Below are 18,629 nucleotides of genomic sequence, written 5' to 3' on the forward strand. Positions count from 1 at the left end.
AATGTCCGCAGTCACATTCCTGAAATACTTCATGGCCTTGAAGAGGTTTTCATTTTGATTTTTTAAACCGGTCGCAAACAGTAGATAGTGGACAAGTCTCCGGACGTGCTTTAGGTAGTTGGTGACAGTTTGGTTGCACAGGCCGAGATCTTGAAGGTATTTGAAAAATAAGCGGGTCTTTCCAATCTCCGTCGCAAAGTTGAGGCTCACACGACGATTGTTGATGAAGTTTAGAAACCTTGACACATCTTCAACATTTTGTTTGTAACTTTCCAGCTTGCAATGGTTCTGCAAATAAGAGGAAAAACCTTTTAATATTGTATGAGACAGAGAATGGCGATCATAAAAACCTGCATCTTTCATTTTGATCCTCTTCTCAGCTCTCCAATTCTGGCTTGGAAATCTAAAAATTTGGAGGAAAGAACAACTGGTCAGAGTAGAAACAAATTACAACTTTGAGAAAAATACTATGTATGTATATATACAGTGGCGTCCTGTCAATGGTAGCAGACCATGTGGCCACTGCGGGGCCTATGAGTCCAGGGGTCCCTGTGCCAGCGCATTTACTGGGCTCCCACCCACCACTGGTAGAATCTGGGTAAATATCGGGCCTCTGGTCAGCTGGGGGTACCACTCATCATTGTCAGTGGTAGTAATCTTTTCTGTGTCCCGGGGCAAGATTTATGTGGACCGCAGTGCTCTGATTGGCAGCAGCACTTAGGTGGCTGCCTGCCCTTTATACGGCGCATCCACTGCTGAATGCTGCATGTATTGAAGTTCATTTGTGGAACTAGCGCATGATGCTCTCCTGTCCCACTGATGAAGATAGGAGTGGCAGCGCAAGTCAGTATGCCCCGCCAAAGCTGTGTATTTCTGGGGCACTCTTTTGGCATCCTGCTTTATGGCTGCAATGGAAGGGGAGTAGAGGGCCTGAAATAGGAGAAAAACTACTTTGTAAGGCCTGAAAAGATGTGGGATATGCTATTATGTGACCAAGATGAATATTATTTTTATTGCTTTTTTTGGGGGGAGGAGGAAATTATAAACTTTAATATGGGGACGAACTATTTCCATTTAGACCCCTGTATGGATTTGTATAAAAAAAACACATATTTTATATACACACACACACACACACACACACACACACACACACACACACACACACACACACACACACACACACACACACACACAGTGAGGGATACTGACCTCGGCCTGTCTTCATCTGTTTGGCTTGTATTTTCCTCTCTTTCTCTGGTCTCTGGTTGTTGATCGGCTTCACTGTCGGATGTTTCAGAGGATGTAGAGTCTTCTGCAGCTGAAAGATGCACCAATTCAGGATTTGATATGGCTGGGTGCGTTGATGTGCCAGTTGATGTAGATGGCTCCTCCTATGGATCGCCGTGTCTGACGGTACCTTTAATCTAGCTTGTCCACCGACTAATATCGACCAGCATTTGTTTTTGTTTTCTGCTGGAAACTTGTATATTTTGCATTATAGTTAGCCAATTATCTTGGGAACATTATTTTAATGCTTCTTGTCATCCGTTTGCACCCCCCATGCATAATATAGCACTTTATCTGTACTTGCACAGACCCCGACTAGTGACTGGTTCATGCAGCGTTACATGAATCCCCTATTTATTATATTGATGGCTGGACCTTATATGATGGCACTTCATACCATTTACCTTTTGTACCTCCCCTACTTCCTCATACATTGTAAGCTTGTGAGCAGGGACCTCACGCCGCATGGTTTTTGAATTGTTTGTTATTCTGTATTGCCAGTGCTGCATAATATGTTGGCGCTATATAAATAAAATTATTATTAATGCAAAATGTGCTATTGTCTGGCTCAATTTAGTTAGCTGACTCATATTTTTGGTTAAACTGGACAAAATTGTGCACTGCTCTTGAACAAGCGAGTACACATACGGTTTAGCTCAAATCTGAGGGGCTTTATAGCATATTACACATTGTGGCAAAAGCACAAAAACATTGGGTTCTAACACCTGTATGCCCATATCCGATTATTTGCAACAATTATGCAGATTGACAAATTACCATGCAAAAATGCATGTGGTGTTGACCATGCAAATACTCATACAGTTTTGCCCAGGACAGTCACTAATTTTCCATTAAAAACGGAACAAAAACAAGCGAGCAAGTACATATACGGTTTAAAGCCTCTTCACTGCAAACATTGAAAGATGCAAAAAGACCGCGCCAAAAAAACGTACACAATTACTGTGACTGAGCCTGAACAATTGCAAGCCCTAACATTATTTTAAAATACACTTTAACAAAGCAATCCTTAGTTAAATTCGGCTTAGGCCAAAAATAACATGTCATGCTTTCTTTGCCAGCATTCAACCTCTGTAAAGAAAAATATTAAAAAGTGCAGTATACTATATCAGGCACATTTACTCGCGCTGACCAATGGTCGATAAGTCACTCAAATGAGCCCTTTTGACTGAGTAAAGGGGGGTGTGGAGGAGGCTATGGCCCTGATGAAATAGCTGAAAGGGGTTGTAGCCTTGTAGAAGGAGCCTGTGGTCCTGTGGAGAGAGCTGAAGGAGGTTTTGGCCTTATGAAAAGGCCTTCAACCCTGTAAAGGGGTCTGTTTCCCTGTAAATGTCTTTGTTGAGTGAACTGGAGGGGGTTGTGGCACACGATAGCCAGCCCTCATGGTTTAGTGTTATTTAAAAACAAATAAAAAAAAAATTGAGGGCTGGCTGGAGACAGCCGTGGGCACATGATAGCCAGCCTTCATGGTGATGTTATTTATAAAAAAAAACAAAACCTTGATGGCTGGCTGGCGAGAGCCGTGGGCACGCGGATAGCCAGCCTTCATGGTGATGTTATTTATAAAAAAAAATCTTGAGGGCTGGCTGGCGAGAGCCGTGGGCACGCGAATAGCCAGCCTTCATGGTGATGTTATTTATAAAAAAAAAAAAAAACCTTTAGGGCTAGCTGTCGAGAGCCGTGGGCACGCGGATAGCCAGCCTTCATGGTGATGTTATTTATAAAAAAAAAAAAAAAAAACCTTGAGGGCTTGCTGGCGAGAGCTGTGGGCACGCGGATAGCCAGCCTTCATGGTGATGTTATTTATAAAAAAAAAACAAAACCTTGAGGGCTGGCTGGTGAGAGCCGTGGGCACGCGGATAGCCAGCCTTCATGGTGATGTTATTTATAAAAAAAAAAAACCTTGAGGGCTGGCTGGCGATAGCCGTGGGCACACGATAGTCAGCCCTCATGGTGTTAGTGTTATTAAAAAAAATATATAAACCTTGAGGGCTGGCTGGCGAGAGCCGTGGGCACGCGGATAGCCAGCCTTCATGGTGATGTTATTTATAAAAAAATATATATAAACCTTGAGCGCTGGCTGGCGAGAGCTGTGTGCACGCGGATAGCCAGCCTTCTTTGTGTTAGTGTTATTAAAAAAAATATATAAACCTTGATGGCTGGCTGAAGACAGCCATGGGCACACGATATCCAGCCCTCATGGTGTTAGTGTTCTTAAAGAAAAATATAAACCTTGAGGGCTGGCTGGCGAGAGCCGTGGGTACGCGGATAGCCAGTCATAAGCTCGCCATTGCTCTGTATCGCTCTCTATTGCTCGCCATTGCTCTCTATCGCTCTATTGCTTGCCAATGCTCTCTATTGCTCTCCATTTTTCTCTATCACTTGCCATCACACTCTACTGCTTGCCATCGCTCTCTAGCTGTCTATTGCTCTCTAGCTGTCTATTGCTCACCATTTCTGTCTATCGCTTGCCATTCCTCTCTATTGCTCGCCATTCCTCTATCGCTCGCCGTTGCTCTCTATCGCTCGCCGTTGCTCTCTATCGGTCTCTATAGCTCTCTATTGCTCACCATTGCTCTCTATGGCTCACCATTGCTCTGTATCGCTCTTTTGCTTGCCATTGCTCACCATTGCTCTCTACTGCTTGCCATTGCTCTCCATCGCTCTCTACTGCTTGCCATTGCTCTCCATCGCTCACCATTGCTCTCTATCTCTCACCATTGCTTACCATTGCTCTCTACTGCTTGCCATTGCTCACCATTGCTTACCATTGCTCTCTACTGCTTGCCATTGCTCACCATTGCTCTGTCGCTCGCCGTCGCTCACCTTCGCTCTCTATCTCTGTATTGCTTGCCATCACTCTCTATCACTATCACTCGCCATCGCTCCCTCTCGTCAATGCTCTCTATTGCTCGCCAATGCTCTCTATTGCTCTCTATCACTCACCATCAGAAAAGATCAAAAAACAGTGAGTGCCGGCTATCCAGGTGCCTTTGACTTTTTCTAGCCAGCTTTCTCTCTCTTTATTTCTTTATAACGATGAGGGCTGCTACATGGACTTACAGGAGGACAACCCATAGCAAGCCTTCTCCTTCAGGATAGGGGAGAGCTGGCTACAGGTCTTCTAGGACAAACCGTAGCAAGCCCTCACCATCAGAATAGTTTAAAAAAGTGAGGGCTGGCTAAAGGGACTCCTAGGACCATCAATAGCCTGCTGTTACCCTCAGAATGTTTTTAAATAATATCCCACTATGAGGTCCTAATACCCCGTTTTGATGTCATTGTACCCCATTGTGATGTCATAATATCCCAATAGGATGTAATAATATGACATTGTGATGTCAGAATACCTCCATATCACAATACCCCACTATGAGGCTGTTATAACCATTGTGATGTAATACCTAATTTTGATGTCATACGAACCCACTATGATGTCATAATACCCAAAGTGATGTAATACCTCATTGTGATATCATAATACCCCCATAAAAATGTCATAATACCTCACTATGATGTAATATCTATGATGTCAGTATACCCTACTGTGATAGTACCCCATTTCTCTTTAATACCCCATTATGACATCAAAATATTCTATTGTGATGTCATAATACGCCACAACTACTAGTAGAGGCAAAAAAAAGTGACACATTTATTCCATTTTCTTTATTGAAAGAAATTAGGCTTAGACCAAAAATAACATGATGGGGCGGATTGCCTGTAAAGATGCCTTCTTTTTAATGTATTGATCTTCATGGAATAAAGTAAAATTCATCATATGGAAACCGGTGCCAGCATTCCTTTTTTCATGTTTGGCTTTCAGGCGGTGGCCTACCGCCACTGAGCACCTGACCGGATCCACTGATTGGAAGGAGGGGGGAGCTTTCCATTTCCCAATTTTCTCATTTGTCTCCAAAAATAACATGTCAATCAAGAAAACTGTTATAAAGGATCATGGCATATGTGACATTTCTTTGCCAGCATTCAACCTGTGTAAAGAAAAAAAGAATGTTAAACAGTGCAGTATACTATATCAGGTGCCTTTACTCAAGCTGACCAGTGGTCAATAGGTCACTCAAATGAGCCCTTTAACTGATTAAAGGGGGGTGGAGGAGGCTGTGGCCCTGATGAAAGAGCTGAAAGGGGTTGTAGCCTTGTAGAAGGAGCCTGTGGAGAGAGCTGGAGGGGGTTATTGCCTTGGGGAAATGCCTATGGCCCTGCGGAAGGGACCTGTGGCCCTTTGAAAAAGGCCTTTGGCCTTGTGGAGGGGGCTGTTGCCTTGTAAAGGGAGCCTCTGTCCATTTTGAGAGAGACAGAGGGGGTTGTGGCCTTATGGAAAGGCCTATGACACAGTGAAAAGGCCCTGTGGAGAGAGGTGAACGCAGTTGTGGCCCTGTATAAATGCCTGTAAACCTGTAAAAGGAGCCTGTGGTTCTGTGGAGAGAGCTTGAGGGGGTTATGGCCCTATGGAAGTGACTATGGCCCTGTGGAATGGACCTATGGTCCTTTGTAAAGGGCCTTTGGCCTTGTGGACGGGGCTGTTGCCCTGTAGAAGGAGCCTGTGGCCATGTTGAGAGAGCCAGAGGGGGTTGTGGCCCTATTTAAAGGTCAGTGGCCCAGTAGAAAGGCCCCTTGGCCTTGATGAAGGGGCTTGTGCCCTGCAGACGGGCACTGTGACTCTGTGGAGAGAGCTGGAGAGGGGTTGTGGCCGTGTGGAAAGTGCATTTGGCCCTGTGGAGGGGAGCTATGGCCCTGTAAAGAGAGCTTGTTGTCCTGTGGAGAGAGCTGGAGGGTGTTTTGGCCCTGAGGAAAGGTCTGAGGCCCTATGGATAGGCCCTTTAGCCTTGTGGAAGGGGCTGTGGCCCTGTGGTGAGAGCTGGAGGGAGTTGTGGGCTGTGGAAAAGCCTGTGGAGAGAGCTGAAGGGGTTGAGGCCCTGTGGAAAGGCCTGTGACACTGTATAGGGGTCTGTTGCCCCTCAGAGGGGCATGTGGCGATGTAAAGAGAGCTGGACGGAGTTGTGGCACTGTGGAAAGGCCTGTGGCCCGGTAGTAGCCTGTGGTCCTGTGGAGAGAGCTGAAGGTGTTGTGGCCCTGTGGAAAGGCCTGTGACCCTGTATAGGGGTCTATTGCCCTGTGGAGAGAGCTGGAGGGGCTTGTGCCCTATGGAAATGACTGTGGCCTTGTAAAAAGGCCCTTTGGCCTTGAAGAGGGGGCTTGTGCCCTGCAGACGGGCCCTGTGTCTCTGTGGAGAGAGCTAAAGGGGGCTGTGGCCGTGCAGAAAGTGCATTTAGCCCTGTGGAGGGGAGCTATGGCCCTGTAAAGAGTGCCTGTTGTCCTGTGGAGAGAGCTGGAGGGGGTTGTGGCCCTGAGGAAAGATCTGTGGCCCTATGGATTGGCCCTTTTGCCTTGTGGAAGGGGCTGTGGCCCTGTGGAGAGAGCTTGAATGGTGTTGGTGTTATTTCAAAAATAAAAAACCTTGAGGGCTGGCTGGAGAGAGCCGTGCGCACCCGGTAGCCAACCCTCATGGTGGTGGTATTTAAAAAAACATAAACCTTGAGGGCTGGCTGGCGAGAGCCGTGGGCACGTGGACCCCCTCGCCATACATGGAGCGCAGTCCTTCTCAGACAATTGTACAAGTCCAAAGGACTGGCCAGTTCAATTCTCTGGAGCTGTTTTGCGGTACTGCCACCATGATTTCCCCTCTTAGTACATGGAGCTCTGCCCCAGGGGCCATTCAGCCATACTGTCTGGAGTTTTTTTTAGGGTACTGCCACCATGATTTGCCCCTCTTATAGCATGGAGCTCTGCCCCAGGGGCCACCCAGCTCCCCTGTCTGGAGCTGTTTGGGGGCAACTGCAGGACGATTTGCCCCTCTGAGAGCATGGAGCTCTGCCCCAGGGGCCACCCAGCTCCCCTGTCTGGAGCTGTTTTGGGGCACTGCACCATGATTTTCCCCTCTGAGAGCATGAAGCTCTGCCCCAGGGGCCATTCAGCCATACTGTCTGGAGATGTTTTGGGGCATTACACCATAATCTGCCCCTCTCAGAGCATGGAGCTCTGCCCCAAGGGCCACCCAGCTCAAATACCTGGAGCTGTTTTGAGGCACTGCACCATGATTTGCCCCTCTCAGAGCATGGAGCTCTGCCCCTCTCAGAGCATGGAGCTCTGCCCCGGGGGCCATTGAGCTCCCCTGTCTGGAGCTGTTTTGCGGCACTGCACCATGATTTGCCCCTCTCATAGCATGGAGTTCTGCCACAGGGGGGCCATTCAGCTCAAATGCCTCTAGCTGTTTTGGGGCACTGCACCATGATTTGCCCCTCTCAGAGCATGGAGCTCTGCCCCAGGGGCCATTGAGCTCCCCTGTCTGGAGCTGTTTTGCGGCACTGCACCATGATTTGCCCCTCTCAGAGCATGGAGCTCTGCCCCAGGGGCCATTCAGCCATACTGTCTGAAGCTGGTTTGGGGCATTGCACCACGATCTGCCCCTCTCATAGCGTGGAACTCTGCGCCGGTGGTGTTATTTATAACAAAACATAAACCTTGAGGGCTGGCTGGAGAGAGCCGTGGGCATGTGGATAGCCAGCCTTCATGGTGGTGTTACTTATAACAAAACATAAACCTTGAGGGCTGGCTGGCGAGAGCCGTGGGCACGTGGATAGCCAGCCTTCATGGTGGCGTTATTTATAACAAAACATAAACCTTGAGGGCTGGCTGGCGAGAGCCGTGGGCACGTGGATAGCCAGCCTTCATGGTGGCGTTATTTATAACAAAACATAAGCCTTGAGGGCTGGTTGGCGAGAGCCGTGGGCACGTGGACCCTTCGCGATGCATGGAGCCCAGTCCTTCTCAGACAATTGTACAAATCCAAAGGACTTGCCATTTCAATTCTCTGGAGCTGTTTTGGGGCACTGCACCATGATTTTCCCCTCTCAGAGCATGGAGCTCTGCCCCAGGGGTCACTCAGCTCCCCTGTCTGGAGCTGTTTTGGGGCACTGCCACCATGATTTGCCCCTCTCATATCATGGAGCTCTGCCCCAGGGAGGCCATTCAGCTCCACTGTCTTGGCCTATTTTGGGACATTGCACCATGATCTGCCCCTCCCAGAGCATGGAGCTCTGCCCCAGGGGTCATTCAGCCTAACTGTCTTGAGCTGTACTGCCACCAGATTTACCCCCTCGCCATACATGGAGCCCAGTCCTTCTCAGACAAATGTACAAATCCAAAGGACTAGCCAGTACAATTCTCTGGAGCTGTTTTGGGGCACTGCACCACGATCTGCCCCTCTCAGTACATGGAGCACTGCCCCAGGGGCCATTCAGCCCAACTGTCTGGAGCTTTTTTGGGGTACTGCCACCTGATTTGCCCCTCTCAGAGCATGGAGCTCTGCCCCAGGGGCCACTCAGCTCCCCTGTCTGAAGCTGTTTTGAGGCACTGCACCCCCTCTCAGTACATGGAGCTTTGCCCCAGGGGCCATTCAGCCATACTGTCTGGAGTTGTTTTGGGGCACTGCCACCATGATTTGCCCCTCTCAGAGCATGGAGCTCTGCCCCAGGGGCCATTGACTTCCCCTGTCTGGAGCTGTTTTGTGGCACTACACCATGATTTGCCCCTCTCATAGCATGGAGCTCTGCCACAGGGGGGCCATTCAGCTCAAATGCCTGGAGCTGTTTTGGGGCACTGCATCGTGATTTTCCCCTCTCAGAGCATGGAGCTCTTCCCCAGGTGCCATTGAGCTCCCCTGTCTGGAGCTGTTTTGGGGCACTGCACCACGATCTGCCACACTCAGTACATGGAGCTCTGCCCCAGGGGCCATTCAGCCCAATTGTCTGGAGCTTTTTTGGGGTACTGCCACCTGATCTGCCCCTCTCAGTACATGGAGCTCTGCCCCAGGGGCCACTCAGCTCAAGTACCTGGAGCTGTTTTGAGGCACTGCACCATGGTTTGCCCCTCTCAGAGCATGGAGCTCTGCCCCAGGGGGCCATTCAGCTCCCCTGCCTGGAGCCCTTTTGGGGCACTGCCACCATGATTTGCCCCTCTCATAGCATGGAGCTCTGACCCAGGGGCCACTCGGCTCAAATGCTGGGAGCTGTTTTGGGGCACTGCACCATGATTTGCCCCTCTCAGAGCATGGAGCTCTGCCCCAGGGGCCACTCAGCTCCCCTGTCTGGAGCTGTTTTGGGGTACTGCCACCATATTTACCCCCTCGCCATACATGGAGACTAGTCCTTCTCAGACAATTGTACAAGTCCAAAGGACTAGCCAGTTCAATTCTCTGGAGCTGTTTTGGGGCACTGCACCATGATCTGCCCCTCTCATAGCATGGCGCTCTGCGCCGGTGGTGTTATTTATAATAAAGCATAAACCTTGAGGGCTGGCTGGCGAGAGCCGTGGGCACGTTAATAGCCAGCCTTCATGGTGTTAGTGTTATTTAAAAGACAAAAACCTTGAGGGGGTTATGGCCCTATGGAAATGACTATGGCCCTGCGGAAAGGACCTATGGTCCTTTGCAAAGGGCCTTTGGCCTTGTGGAGGGGTTGTTGCCCTGTAGAAGGAGCTTGTGGCCCTGTTGAGAGAGCTGGAGGGGCTTGAGGCCCTATTTAAAGGCCTGTGGCCCTGTAGAAAGCTCCTTTGGCCTTGATGAAGGGGCTTGTGCCCTGCAGACAGGCAATGTGACTCTGTGGAGAGAGCTGGAGGGGGTTGTGGCCGTGTGGAAAGTGCATTTGGCCCTGTGCAGGGGAGCTATGGCCCTGTAAAGAGAGCCTGTTGTCCTGTGGAGAAGAGTTGGAGGGGATTGTGGCCCTGTGGAAAGGCCTTTGACCCTGTATAGGGATCTGTTGCCCCGCAGAGGGGCATGTGGTGATGTAAAGAGAACGGGAGGGAGTTTTGCTCTGCTGAAAAGGCCATGTGTAGCGGGCTGCAGGGGCCTGTGGAAGGCTCTGGAGTAAGATTGGGGCCTATGAAGTCCTTTGCAGTAAACAACATGCAACATGATTGCCTGTGGAGAGAGCTGGAGGTTCTTGTGGCACTGTGGAAAGGCCTGTGGCCCGGTAGGAGCCTGTGGTCCTGTGGATAGAGCTGAAGGGGCTTGTGGCCCTGTGGAAAGGCCTGTGACCCTGTATAGTGGTCTGTTGCCTTGTGGAGAGAGCTGGAGGGGCTTGTGGCCCTGAGGAAAGAGCCTATGGCCCTGTGGCGAGAGCTGAAGGTGGGTGCGGCCCTGTGGAAAGACCTGTGACCCTGTAGAGGGATCTGTGGCCCTTCAAATGGGCCTGTTGCCCTGTGGAGAGAGCTGGAGGGGGTTATGGCCCTGTGGAAATGCCTATGGCCCTGCGGAAAGGGACCTCTGGCCCTTTACAAAGGGTCATTGGCCTTGTGGAGTGGGCTATTGCCCTGTTGACGGGCCTGTGGCCCTGTGTGATTGTTGATAGCCTGACAAATCATCCCATAAAAACTTGCATATTTTTCAAGGATCCTGTAGCTTAAAGATGTTTCCTGACCATTCACTTTAATGTTCAGGAAGCATCCTACAGCAACAAGATTCTTAAAAAATACACAAGTGTTAAACACTGTGTAGCTTTGTGGTTACTTACCAATTCATCTTCTCTGCTGCAACTTGAGCTTCCAGGGCATTCCTGATTTGCTTCTTACCTTTGACCTACAGAAAGAGGTGTGCGCGTGAGAGAGTCATTGAGAGGCACATAGAGGCAAAGAGGGAAACAAAGGGGCAAAGGGAGGCACATAGAGGCATACAAAAGGTAAATAGAAGCACAGGGAGGGACAGAGAGGCACAGAGAACGATAGAGAGCCACAGATGGGCAAAGACAGAGATTGAGAGGCTCGTGAAGGCACAGAGACAAAAAAAGGCACTTTGGATGGAAAGAGCACCAGAGAGAGCATGCGAGAGAGTGGTGCAATGGGGAGAGATCAAAAGCGAGCGCCAGTGATGCACTGGAGAGTGAGAGAGCACAAAAGAGAGCTGTGCACTATAAAGACAGAGGAGTGCCAGAGAGCGGTGCAGTAGGGAGAAAGAGAACACGTCAGAGAGTGGTGCACTGGAGAGAGAGTGAAAGAGCACCAGAGAGCATTGCACTGGGGAGAGAGAAAGAGAGAGAGACAGAAAGCAGACACAGAAAGCAGTGTGCCAGTGAAAAAGGGCACCAGAGAGTGATGCACTGACTAGACAAATGGTCATTTTTATAGGCAGTTCTACATGTTGGGTTGCTGGACAGCTGGGGGTCATGCTTACCGTTGTTAGGGATGGTAATATATTCTGCTTCCCTAGGCCTGATTTCCAGGGACTGCACTGCTCTGACTGGCAGGAGCACTTTTATGGCTACCTGACCTTTAAATTATTATGGATTCTAGTAATACTGACAAAGCATTAGACTAAACGGCTCAGAAACCTGACGGTAGTAAATGATTGTGCCATTTGAACAATTGTCAGAATTGTTTCATCATAGCCATATGACTTCCACTTTATTTTTATCTGTAAAATAGTTATTAAAGGGACTCTGTCACCAGGTTTTTGACATCCCATCTGACAGCAGCATAATGTAGAGATAGAAATCCTGATCCAGCAATGTCTCACTTACTGAGCTCCTTGCTGTCATTTTGATAAAATTACTGTTTTCTCTGTTGCAGATTTGGCAGCTCCCAAGTATGACTGGACTACTTGAGTAGTGCTCTAATGATAATCTCCAGATGATTTAACAGTGTTTTAATGCAAACTATACTGAGCAGCCTAGTAAGTGATACATCGTTGGAATAAAGATCTCTGTGTCCACATTATGGTGCGCTCTGATGAGATGGCTAAAACCTGGTGACAGAATCCATTTAACACTAATACAAACAGTACAAATGTTTATAATAAAGAAAATCTTCTCCCATTGCTTCGAGGGCCCCGTTCACATGGAATTGTAGAACAACCTAGAACCGAGAAGAAACAAATAAAACATGAATTAAAAAACTTTTACAAGACCGAAACTTTAGTCTCCGAAACGCCTCATTCTTTCTTGGGAGCTGATCACTGCCGTCTTCTTAATCTCTTCAAAGGAAAGAAGGGGAATACATATGTTAAAACAGAAATGTTTATTGTTCAAGGACAATGTGAATGAGTATATTGACCAATTACCCTGGGTGTTTCCTTTTCCTCAACTGCATCCCTGTCTTCATGGACCTTGTTGTGACCCTAGGTTCGATTGGTGCTCTCCGCCTGATATAAATAATAACATTACATTTTCTGGGCACTTAGAGTGGTATAAGTTGGCAGGTCTGATATGACTGAGGTCTGCTGTGATATCATTTCAGTGTGAATGAGAGAAGATGTGTATTGCATGTAGAACTGGTGTATTTATCCTACAAGTTTGGGGACTAATGGGGCCGTCACACATGTCAATGTCGCCAGCGATGAGAAGGCTGATCGCTGGTGAGCTGACACATATGCGGACTTACCATCGATCAGGACCAGCGAGAACACTGGTAACTATGTAAACACGCGGGTAACTAAGCGCCTCGTGGCGCTTAGTTACCCGCTGTGTAACATGGATACCAGCTCCCAGCGCTTGCTGAGAGGCGTTGGGAGCTGGCTTCTCGCTTGTCTCCCTGTGTCACATGCAGCGATGCTGCGTGTCCACCGGGCGACCATCGCCAGGTTTTAGAACATGTTCTAAAACCTGGCGACCATCAACCAGCGATTTATCGCTGGTTGATTAGCCCTGTCACACACGTCAATATTGCTGCAACATCATGTGCAGCAGTGATATTGACGTGTGTGACAGCCCCATAAGGCTCTTTCCGCGATGGAGATATCATCAATAAACGCCGGTTAATATACCGTTCCGCCTACTGTTTTCAAGTGGCCGCTACTGAGAGCACTTTGCCTGGGTATAGGGCTGAGGATGCTCGGAAGAACAAGTCATTGTCCATAACATCACAAGCTATGTAGAGGACTTTCAGGGCTACGAGAGCTACTTTTCAGCATTTGCTCCGGTACCATAGGTCTTATTCAATTGGTACCGGAGTTTGGTAAACACTGGTGGCCAAACTCTTGGTGAATATAGAAGTGCTGCATATCTGTCAGCCTAGATGTCCTCTATTTACCTTGAAAGTTTGAGGACAGAGTCTCCTTCTGCAGCACAGAAACAGAAGTCAGAATAACATGAAAAAATGTGTTACCGAAAAATGGCCACAAGATACCACCACTAAATGATTTCACGGTTTTTGGGCTGTTACTCTTGGTGGGGAAAAGTCTTCGACCACAAATGCATAGGGTGTTTAGAGGAATTTTACGACTACAAGAACTACCTTGCGACTTTTGAATCAGACTTGGAGCCGGAGTTACCGGAACCTACTGACACCCACACATCGGCAGTTTCCCAACTCCTACTAGCTTGCTTGATTTAATGATATACCCACCTTTGAGTCCTACTATTTAAATTTGACACACTGAGGTCCTCTGTTTCACCCTGGGCACTGTAGTCTTCAGCTTCCTGGACCATTTGCTCCTCTTCTCCATTGCTCCCTTCTGCTTCTTTTTAGGGGAGATAGAAAACAATATTACATTTTTATCAACAGTTTGGTGAAATAGATCATAAGTGCTTTGCAATAAATTACCTTGAGCTGCTGGGTTGAGGTTGATTTTCCGATGCTTTCCCTGCTGCCAAGACCAGTGTGTATGCTTGGCAGAGGTCTCCTAACGTTCTTTCTCTGTAATTCCTCTCTGCTGTCATGTTGGAGTGACTGAGATATTTAGAGAAAAGATACCTCTCTTTCTCTGTTAAATGTGACACGGCCCATGTTTCACAAGTTTTTCTTGCCACCTGACTAGAGATGGATTTAAGTTTGTACCTAGATAGCGATAGAGTAGATCATAAATACATGGCACAGCATCATTAATGTAAGATTTTTACTTTTAAGACTTACTTCTTCTGGTAGCGGTCAAGGTCATTGGATATATTATGTATGTGTTTTCCGGTAGTCGATAAGAAGAATCTATCCGGACTGTCTTGTTTGGCCAGCACTGGTCTCACTTTTTCAAAGTAGACGTTAAACCACTGAAACAAAAAAAAATAAACAAAACAAAAACAGTAAACCATTTGATAAAAGAGCCCAACTTGGTCTTTATCTTAAGGTATAAAATTTGAAAAAAAAAACTAAATTAATTGCCGGTGTCAGACAGCACCAACGTCACAGAGGGACGTGCCTGACGAGGAGAGGGAAACCTACAGACTAAATGGGCGGTATCTCTCCTCCGCCTCAGTTGTATTCCGAGCATGAGAGGGACTACACAATATAAATATATAGAAAAGTCACCTCACACCAACCATTTGTCAGACTATAAACTATACCCACCACTCATTAAGAGTGCAGAACATCTGTGATAAGGGAGAGCATATCTATTATTACTGATAAAGCATCTTGGAAGCTGCTGCAACATACATTCTTGTTAAGAAAATGCACTATCCTGGACACAGATGCTGTAATTTTGCATCCAGGATACTGCGGGGGAAATAAGGGAAAGACTCCCAACACACCTGCAGCAGGATTTAGCACCACGTTGTCCTGTAAAACCTGCATAAAGGGAGGATCTATTGAAAGGGACTGAATGTTGCTTATACTCTTTGGCTGAAGTCATGACAACTAACAGATCCCTCTCTAATGTGGGTGCCGTCGTAGTGACAGGAACATCTTACCATTTCTTCTTCTTCAGTAAGCACAAAACAGGCTACTTGGTGGGCAGCAGTTTTATGGGATTTATCTCCGACAATTATTAGCTGTTCATTTTGATAGATGTGACGCATCCTCTCTGTCCACTCAGAAACCTGTGAGTCAAGACATGGGAAAGTTAGATAGACATGTGGCTTTAAATAAGGATAATGAGTAGGTTGTTACTTACCGTCATGTTTCTGACAACTCCTGGTCTTTGTAAGTGTTTTAGTATGATTAAGGCCTCAAGGTAATAGAGAATCTCCAACTGATGCACTTCATTTCGGGATCCTCCTTGGACATCCTCGATGGCTTGCAGGAAAGCTGGCTTTGCGACGGTCAGGATCTCCCGGCATTGCTGAGGTGTTTTGTCCAATTTATGCAACTCCAGGTACCTAAGAGAAAGATTAATAAATGTGACTGATAGGTGAGGCCTCTAGCTAAAGTATGTGTGGGAAACCCAGGAGCAAGGGAGAGAGAAATTACAAAAAAAAATATTACTTGTACATCTGTAAGAATAAATATTAGCTGACATACCTTTTGCCGACTACCTCTTTAGCAATCTCCTTGGACAATGTCTTCTGAATGTCCGCAGTCACATTCCTGAAATACTTCATGGCCTTGAAGAGTTTTTCATTTAGATTTTTTAAACCGGTCGCAAACAGTAGACAGTGGACAAGTCTCCGGACGTGCTTTAGGTAGTTGGTGACAGTTTGGTTGCACAGGCCGAGATCTTGAAGGTATTTGAAAAATAAGCGGGTCTTTCCAATCTCCGTCGCAAAGTTGAGGCTCACACGACGATTGTTGATGAAGTATAGAAACCTTGACACATCTTCAACATTTTGTTTGTATCTCTCCAGCTTGCAATGGTTCTGCAAATAAGAGGAAAAACCTTTTAATATTGTATGAGACAGAGAATGGCGATCATAAAAACCTGCATCTTTCATTTTGATCCTCTTCTCAGCTCTCCAATTCTGGCTTGGAAATCTAGAAATTTGGAGGAAAGAACAACAGGTCAGAGTAGAAACAAATTACAACTTTGAGAAAAATACTATGTATGTATATATACAGTGGCGTCCTGTCAATGGTAGCAGACCATGTGGCCACTGCGGGGCCCGTGAGTCCAGGGGTCCCTGTGCCAGCGCATTTACTGGGCTCCCACCCACCACTGGTAGAATCTGGGTTAATATCAGGCCTCTGGTCAGCTGGGGGTCCCACTCATCATTGTCAGGGGTAGTAATCTTTTCTGTGTCCCGGGGCAAGATTTATGTGGACCGCAGTGCTCTGATTGGCAGCAGCACTTAGGTGGCTGCCTGCCCTTTATACGGAGCATCCACTGCTGAATGCTGCATGTATTGAAGTTCATTTGTGGAACTAGCGCATGATGCTCTCCTGTCCAAGTGATTAAGATAGGAGTGGCAGCGCAAGTCAGTATGCCCCACCAAAGCTGTGTATTTCTGGGGCACTCTTTTGGCATCCTGCTTTATGGCTGCAATGGAAGGGGAGTAGAGGGCCTGAAATAGGAGAAAAACTACTTTGTAAGGCCTGAAAAGATGTGGGATATGCTATTATGTGACCCAGATGAATATTATTTTTATTGCTTTTTTTGGGGGGGAGGAGGAAATTATAAACTTTAATATGGGGAGGAACTATTTCCATTTACACCCCTGTATGGATTTGTATAAAAAAAAAACATATTTTATACACACACACACACACACATACACACACACACACACACACACACACACGGACACTGACCTCGGCCTGTCTTCATCTGTTTGGCTGGTATTTTCCTCCCTTTCTCTAGTCTCTGGTTGTTGATCGGCTTCATTGTCGGATGTTTCAGAGGATGTAGAGTCTTCTGCAGCTGGAAGATGCACCAATTCAGGATTTGATATGGCTGGGTGCGTTGATGTGCCAGTTGATGTAGATGGCTCCTCATCTTTAACAGTCCTGTAAATTATAAAAATCCTTAGTAATAACGTGAAGTACAATCTTGAGTAGGCCAGCAGTGTTGACAATTTTTTAAAGTGGCCTAAAAGCCAGGATGTGCTGAGGCCAAGGCAATGTTTGAGCAAGGGATTAAAGTAAATTCCTTGTATAAATTTACACTGACCTGTAGACATCATAATCCTCTGTGACGGGCGGCTCCTCCTCCGTGACGGGCGGCTCCTCCTCCGTGACGGGCGGCTCCTCCTCCGTGACGGGCGGCTCCTCCTCCGTGACGGGCGGCTCCTCCTCCGTGACGGGCGGCTCCTCCTCCGTGACGGGCGGCTCCTCCTCCGTGACGGGCGGCTCCTCCTCCGTGACGGGCGGCTCCTCCTCCGTGACGGGCGGCTCCTCCTCCGTGATGGGCGGCTCCTCCTCCGTGATGGGCGGCTCCTCCTCCGTGACGGGCGGCTCCTCCTCCGTGACGGGCGGCTCCTCCTCCGTGATGGGCGGCTCCTCCTCCGTGACGGGCGGCTCCTCCTCTGTGACGGGCGGCTCCTCCTCTGTGACGGGCGGCTCCTCCTCTGTGACGGGCGGCTCCTCCTCTGTGACGGGCGGCTCCTCCTCTGTGACGGGCGGCTCCTCCTCTGTGACGGGCGGCTCCTCCTCTGTGACGGGCGGCTCCTCCTCTGTGACGGGCGGCTCCTCCTCTGTGACGGGCGGCTTTTCCTCTGTGACAGGCGGCTTTTCCTCTGTGACAGGCGGCTCTTCCTCTGTGATGGGCGGCTCCTCCTCGATGACTCTAGACATTTCCTCCTCAACAGGTAGCACTTCCTCATCGTTGGGCAGCTCTTGCTCACTGGCTGGCAGCTCATCCTGCACAGGTGATGCCCCCTCATCTTCAACAATCCTGTAAAAAAAAAAACATGTGATTATTTGGCATAGTTCAGAACATAAATGCAAACCTATAAAGCTTACACAAGTATGAACATCAGTATTCAAAGAATAAGATGCTAGTGGGGCATACCTGGCCATAGTTGGTTTCTCGGTTAGGATAAATCCTCTGTCCTCCATGAAGGAGATAAGATCGTCCTTTGTAGTGATCTCTGGAATCTTGTCATAAGGGATATATCTTCCTTTTGTTGCAATTGCTATCAGTGAGTTTTTAGATTCTTTCACTAGCGCATCCTTCTCCTGTTGTGTACAGTATCTAAGGCATTGTCGTGTAAGATGCTGTGGCAGTTGAGTAACTGTTTTGTAACATAGTGGACATGTCTTCAGCATCCTGAAGCCGCTGTAAAAAATAAAAATGTAAGATCAGGAACAATATCAGTGAGAATCTAGCTTGTCCACCCTCTAATATCAACCAGCATTTTTTATGTTTCAGCAGGATAATTGGATTTCAAAAATCAGATTTTTTTTTTACAACAAATACACAGCTCATGAGACTCTTTTGATTTAGAAAAGGCACGTCTCATCATTGCCATGTATATATTTTTTAAAAAGATGAGGGCTGGCTCTAGAGTGTATTTTGACCACCAACAGCCAGCCCTCATTTTTGGTCAAGTCCGGACAAAAACGTACAGTTTTTTAAGGAGCAATTGTTTAGCACAAGTTGATGCACTTTTATAGCATACTACACAAATTGTGGCAATATTGTTCCCATAACACATGCGTTTATTTAT

General features: G+C 47.6%; 1 protein-coding gene and 1 long non-coding RNA gene across 4 annotated transcripts in view; one reads left to right on the forward strand and one right to left on the reverse strand.

Annotated features, from left to right (window-relative positions):
- Positions 1 to 18,629, forward strand: part of LOC141222256 (uncharacterized) — a 72,941-nt gene that overhangs the window by 44,987 nt on the left and 9,325 nt on the right. The gene's annotated exons all lie outside the window — the stretch shown is intronic.
- On the reverse strand, positions 4,963 to 18,232 carry LOC141222251 (uncharacterized). 3 transcript variants are annotated; one of them, XM_073666648.1, is made up of 13 exons: positions 17,972 to 18,232; positions 17,132 to 17,854; positions 16,774 to 16,968; positions 15,550 to 15,999; positions 15,203 to 15,407; positions 15,000 to 15,128; positions 14,230 to 14,360; positions 13,921 to 14,130; positions 13,723 to 13,837; positions 12,440 to 12,520; positions 11,555 to 12,234; positions 10,899 to 10,963; positions 4,963 to 5,300 (listed from the first exon to the last, which is right to left on the reverse strand). In XM_073666648.1, exons 1-9 carry the CDS (start codon positions 18,226 to 18,228, stop codon positions 13,789 to 13,791), a joined length of 2,349 nt encoding a protein of 782 aa, XP_073522749.1. In that variant the 5' UTR covers positions 18,229 to 18,232; the 3' UTR covers positions 4,963 to 5,300; positions 10,899 to 10,963; positions 11,555 to 12,234; positions 12,440 to 12,520; positions 13,723 to 13,788. The 3 variants fall into 3 exon arrangements, with proteins under 3 accessions (XP_073522749.1, XP_073522747.1, XP_073522748.1); XM_073666646.1 differs by having other exon boundaries at positions 13,921 to 14,154; XM_073666647.1 differs by having other exon boundaries at positions 11,555 to 12,352; positions 13,921 to 14,154.

The sequence above is a fragment of the Phyllobates terribilis genome, unplaced genomic scaffold (genome assembly GCF_046119375.1).
Source record: "Phyllobates terribilis strain yellow unplaced genomic scaffold, ASM4611937v1 Scaffold_351__1_contigs__length_1975267, whole genome shotgun sequence".
NCBI classification, from domain to species: domain Eukaryota; kingdom Metazoa; phylum Chordata; class Amphibia; order Anura; family Dendrobatidae; genus Phyllobates; species Phyllobates terribilis.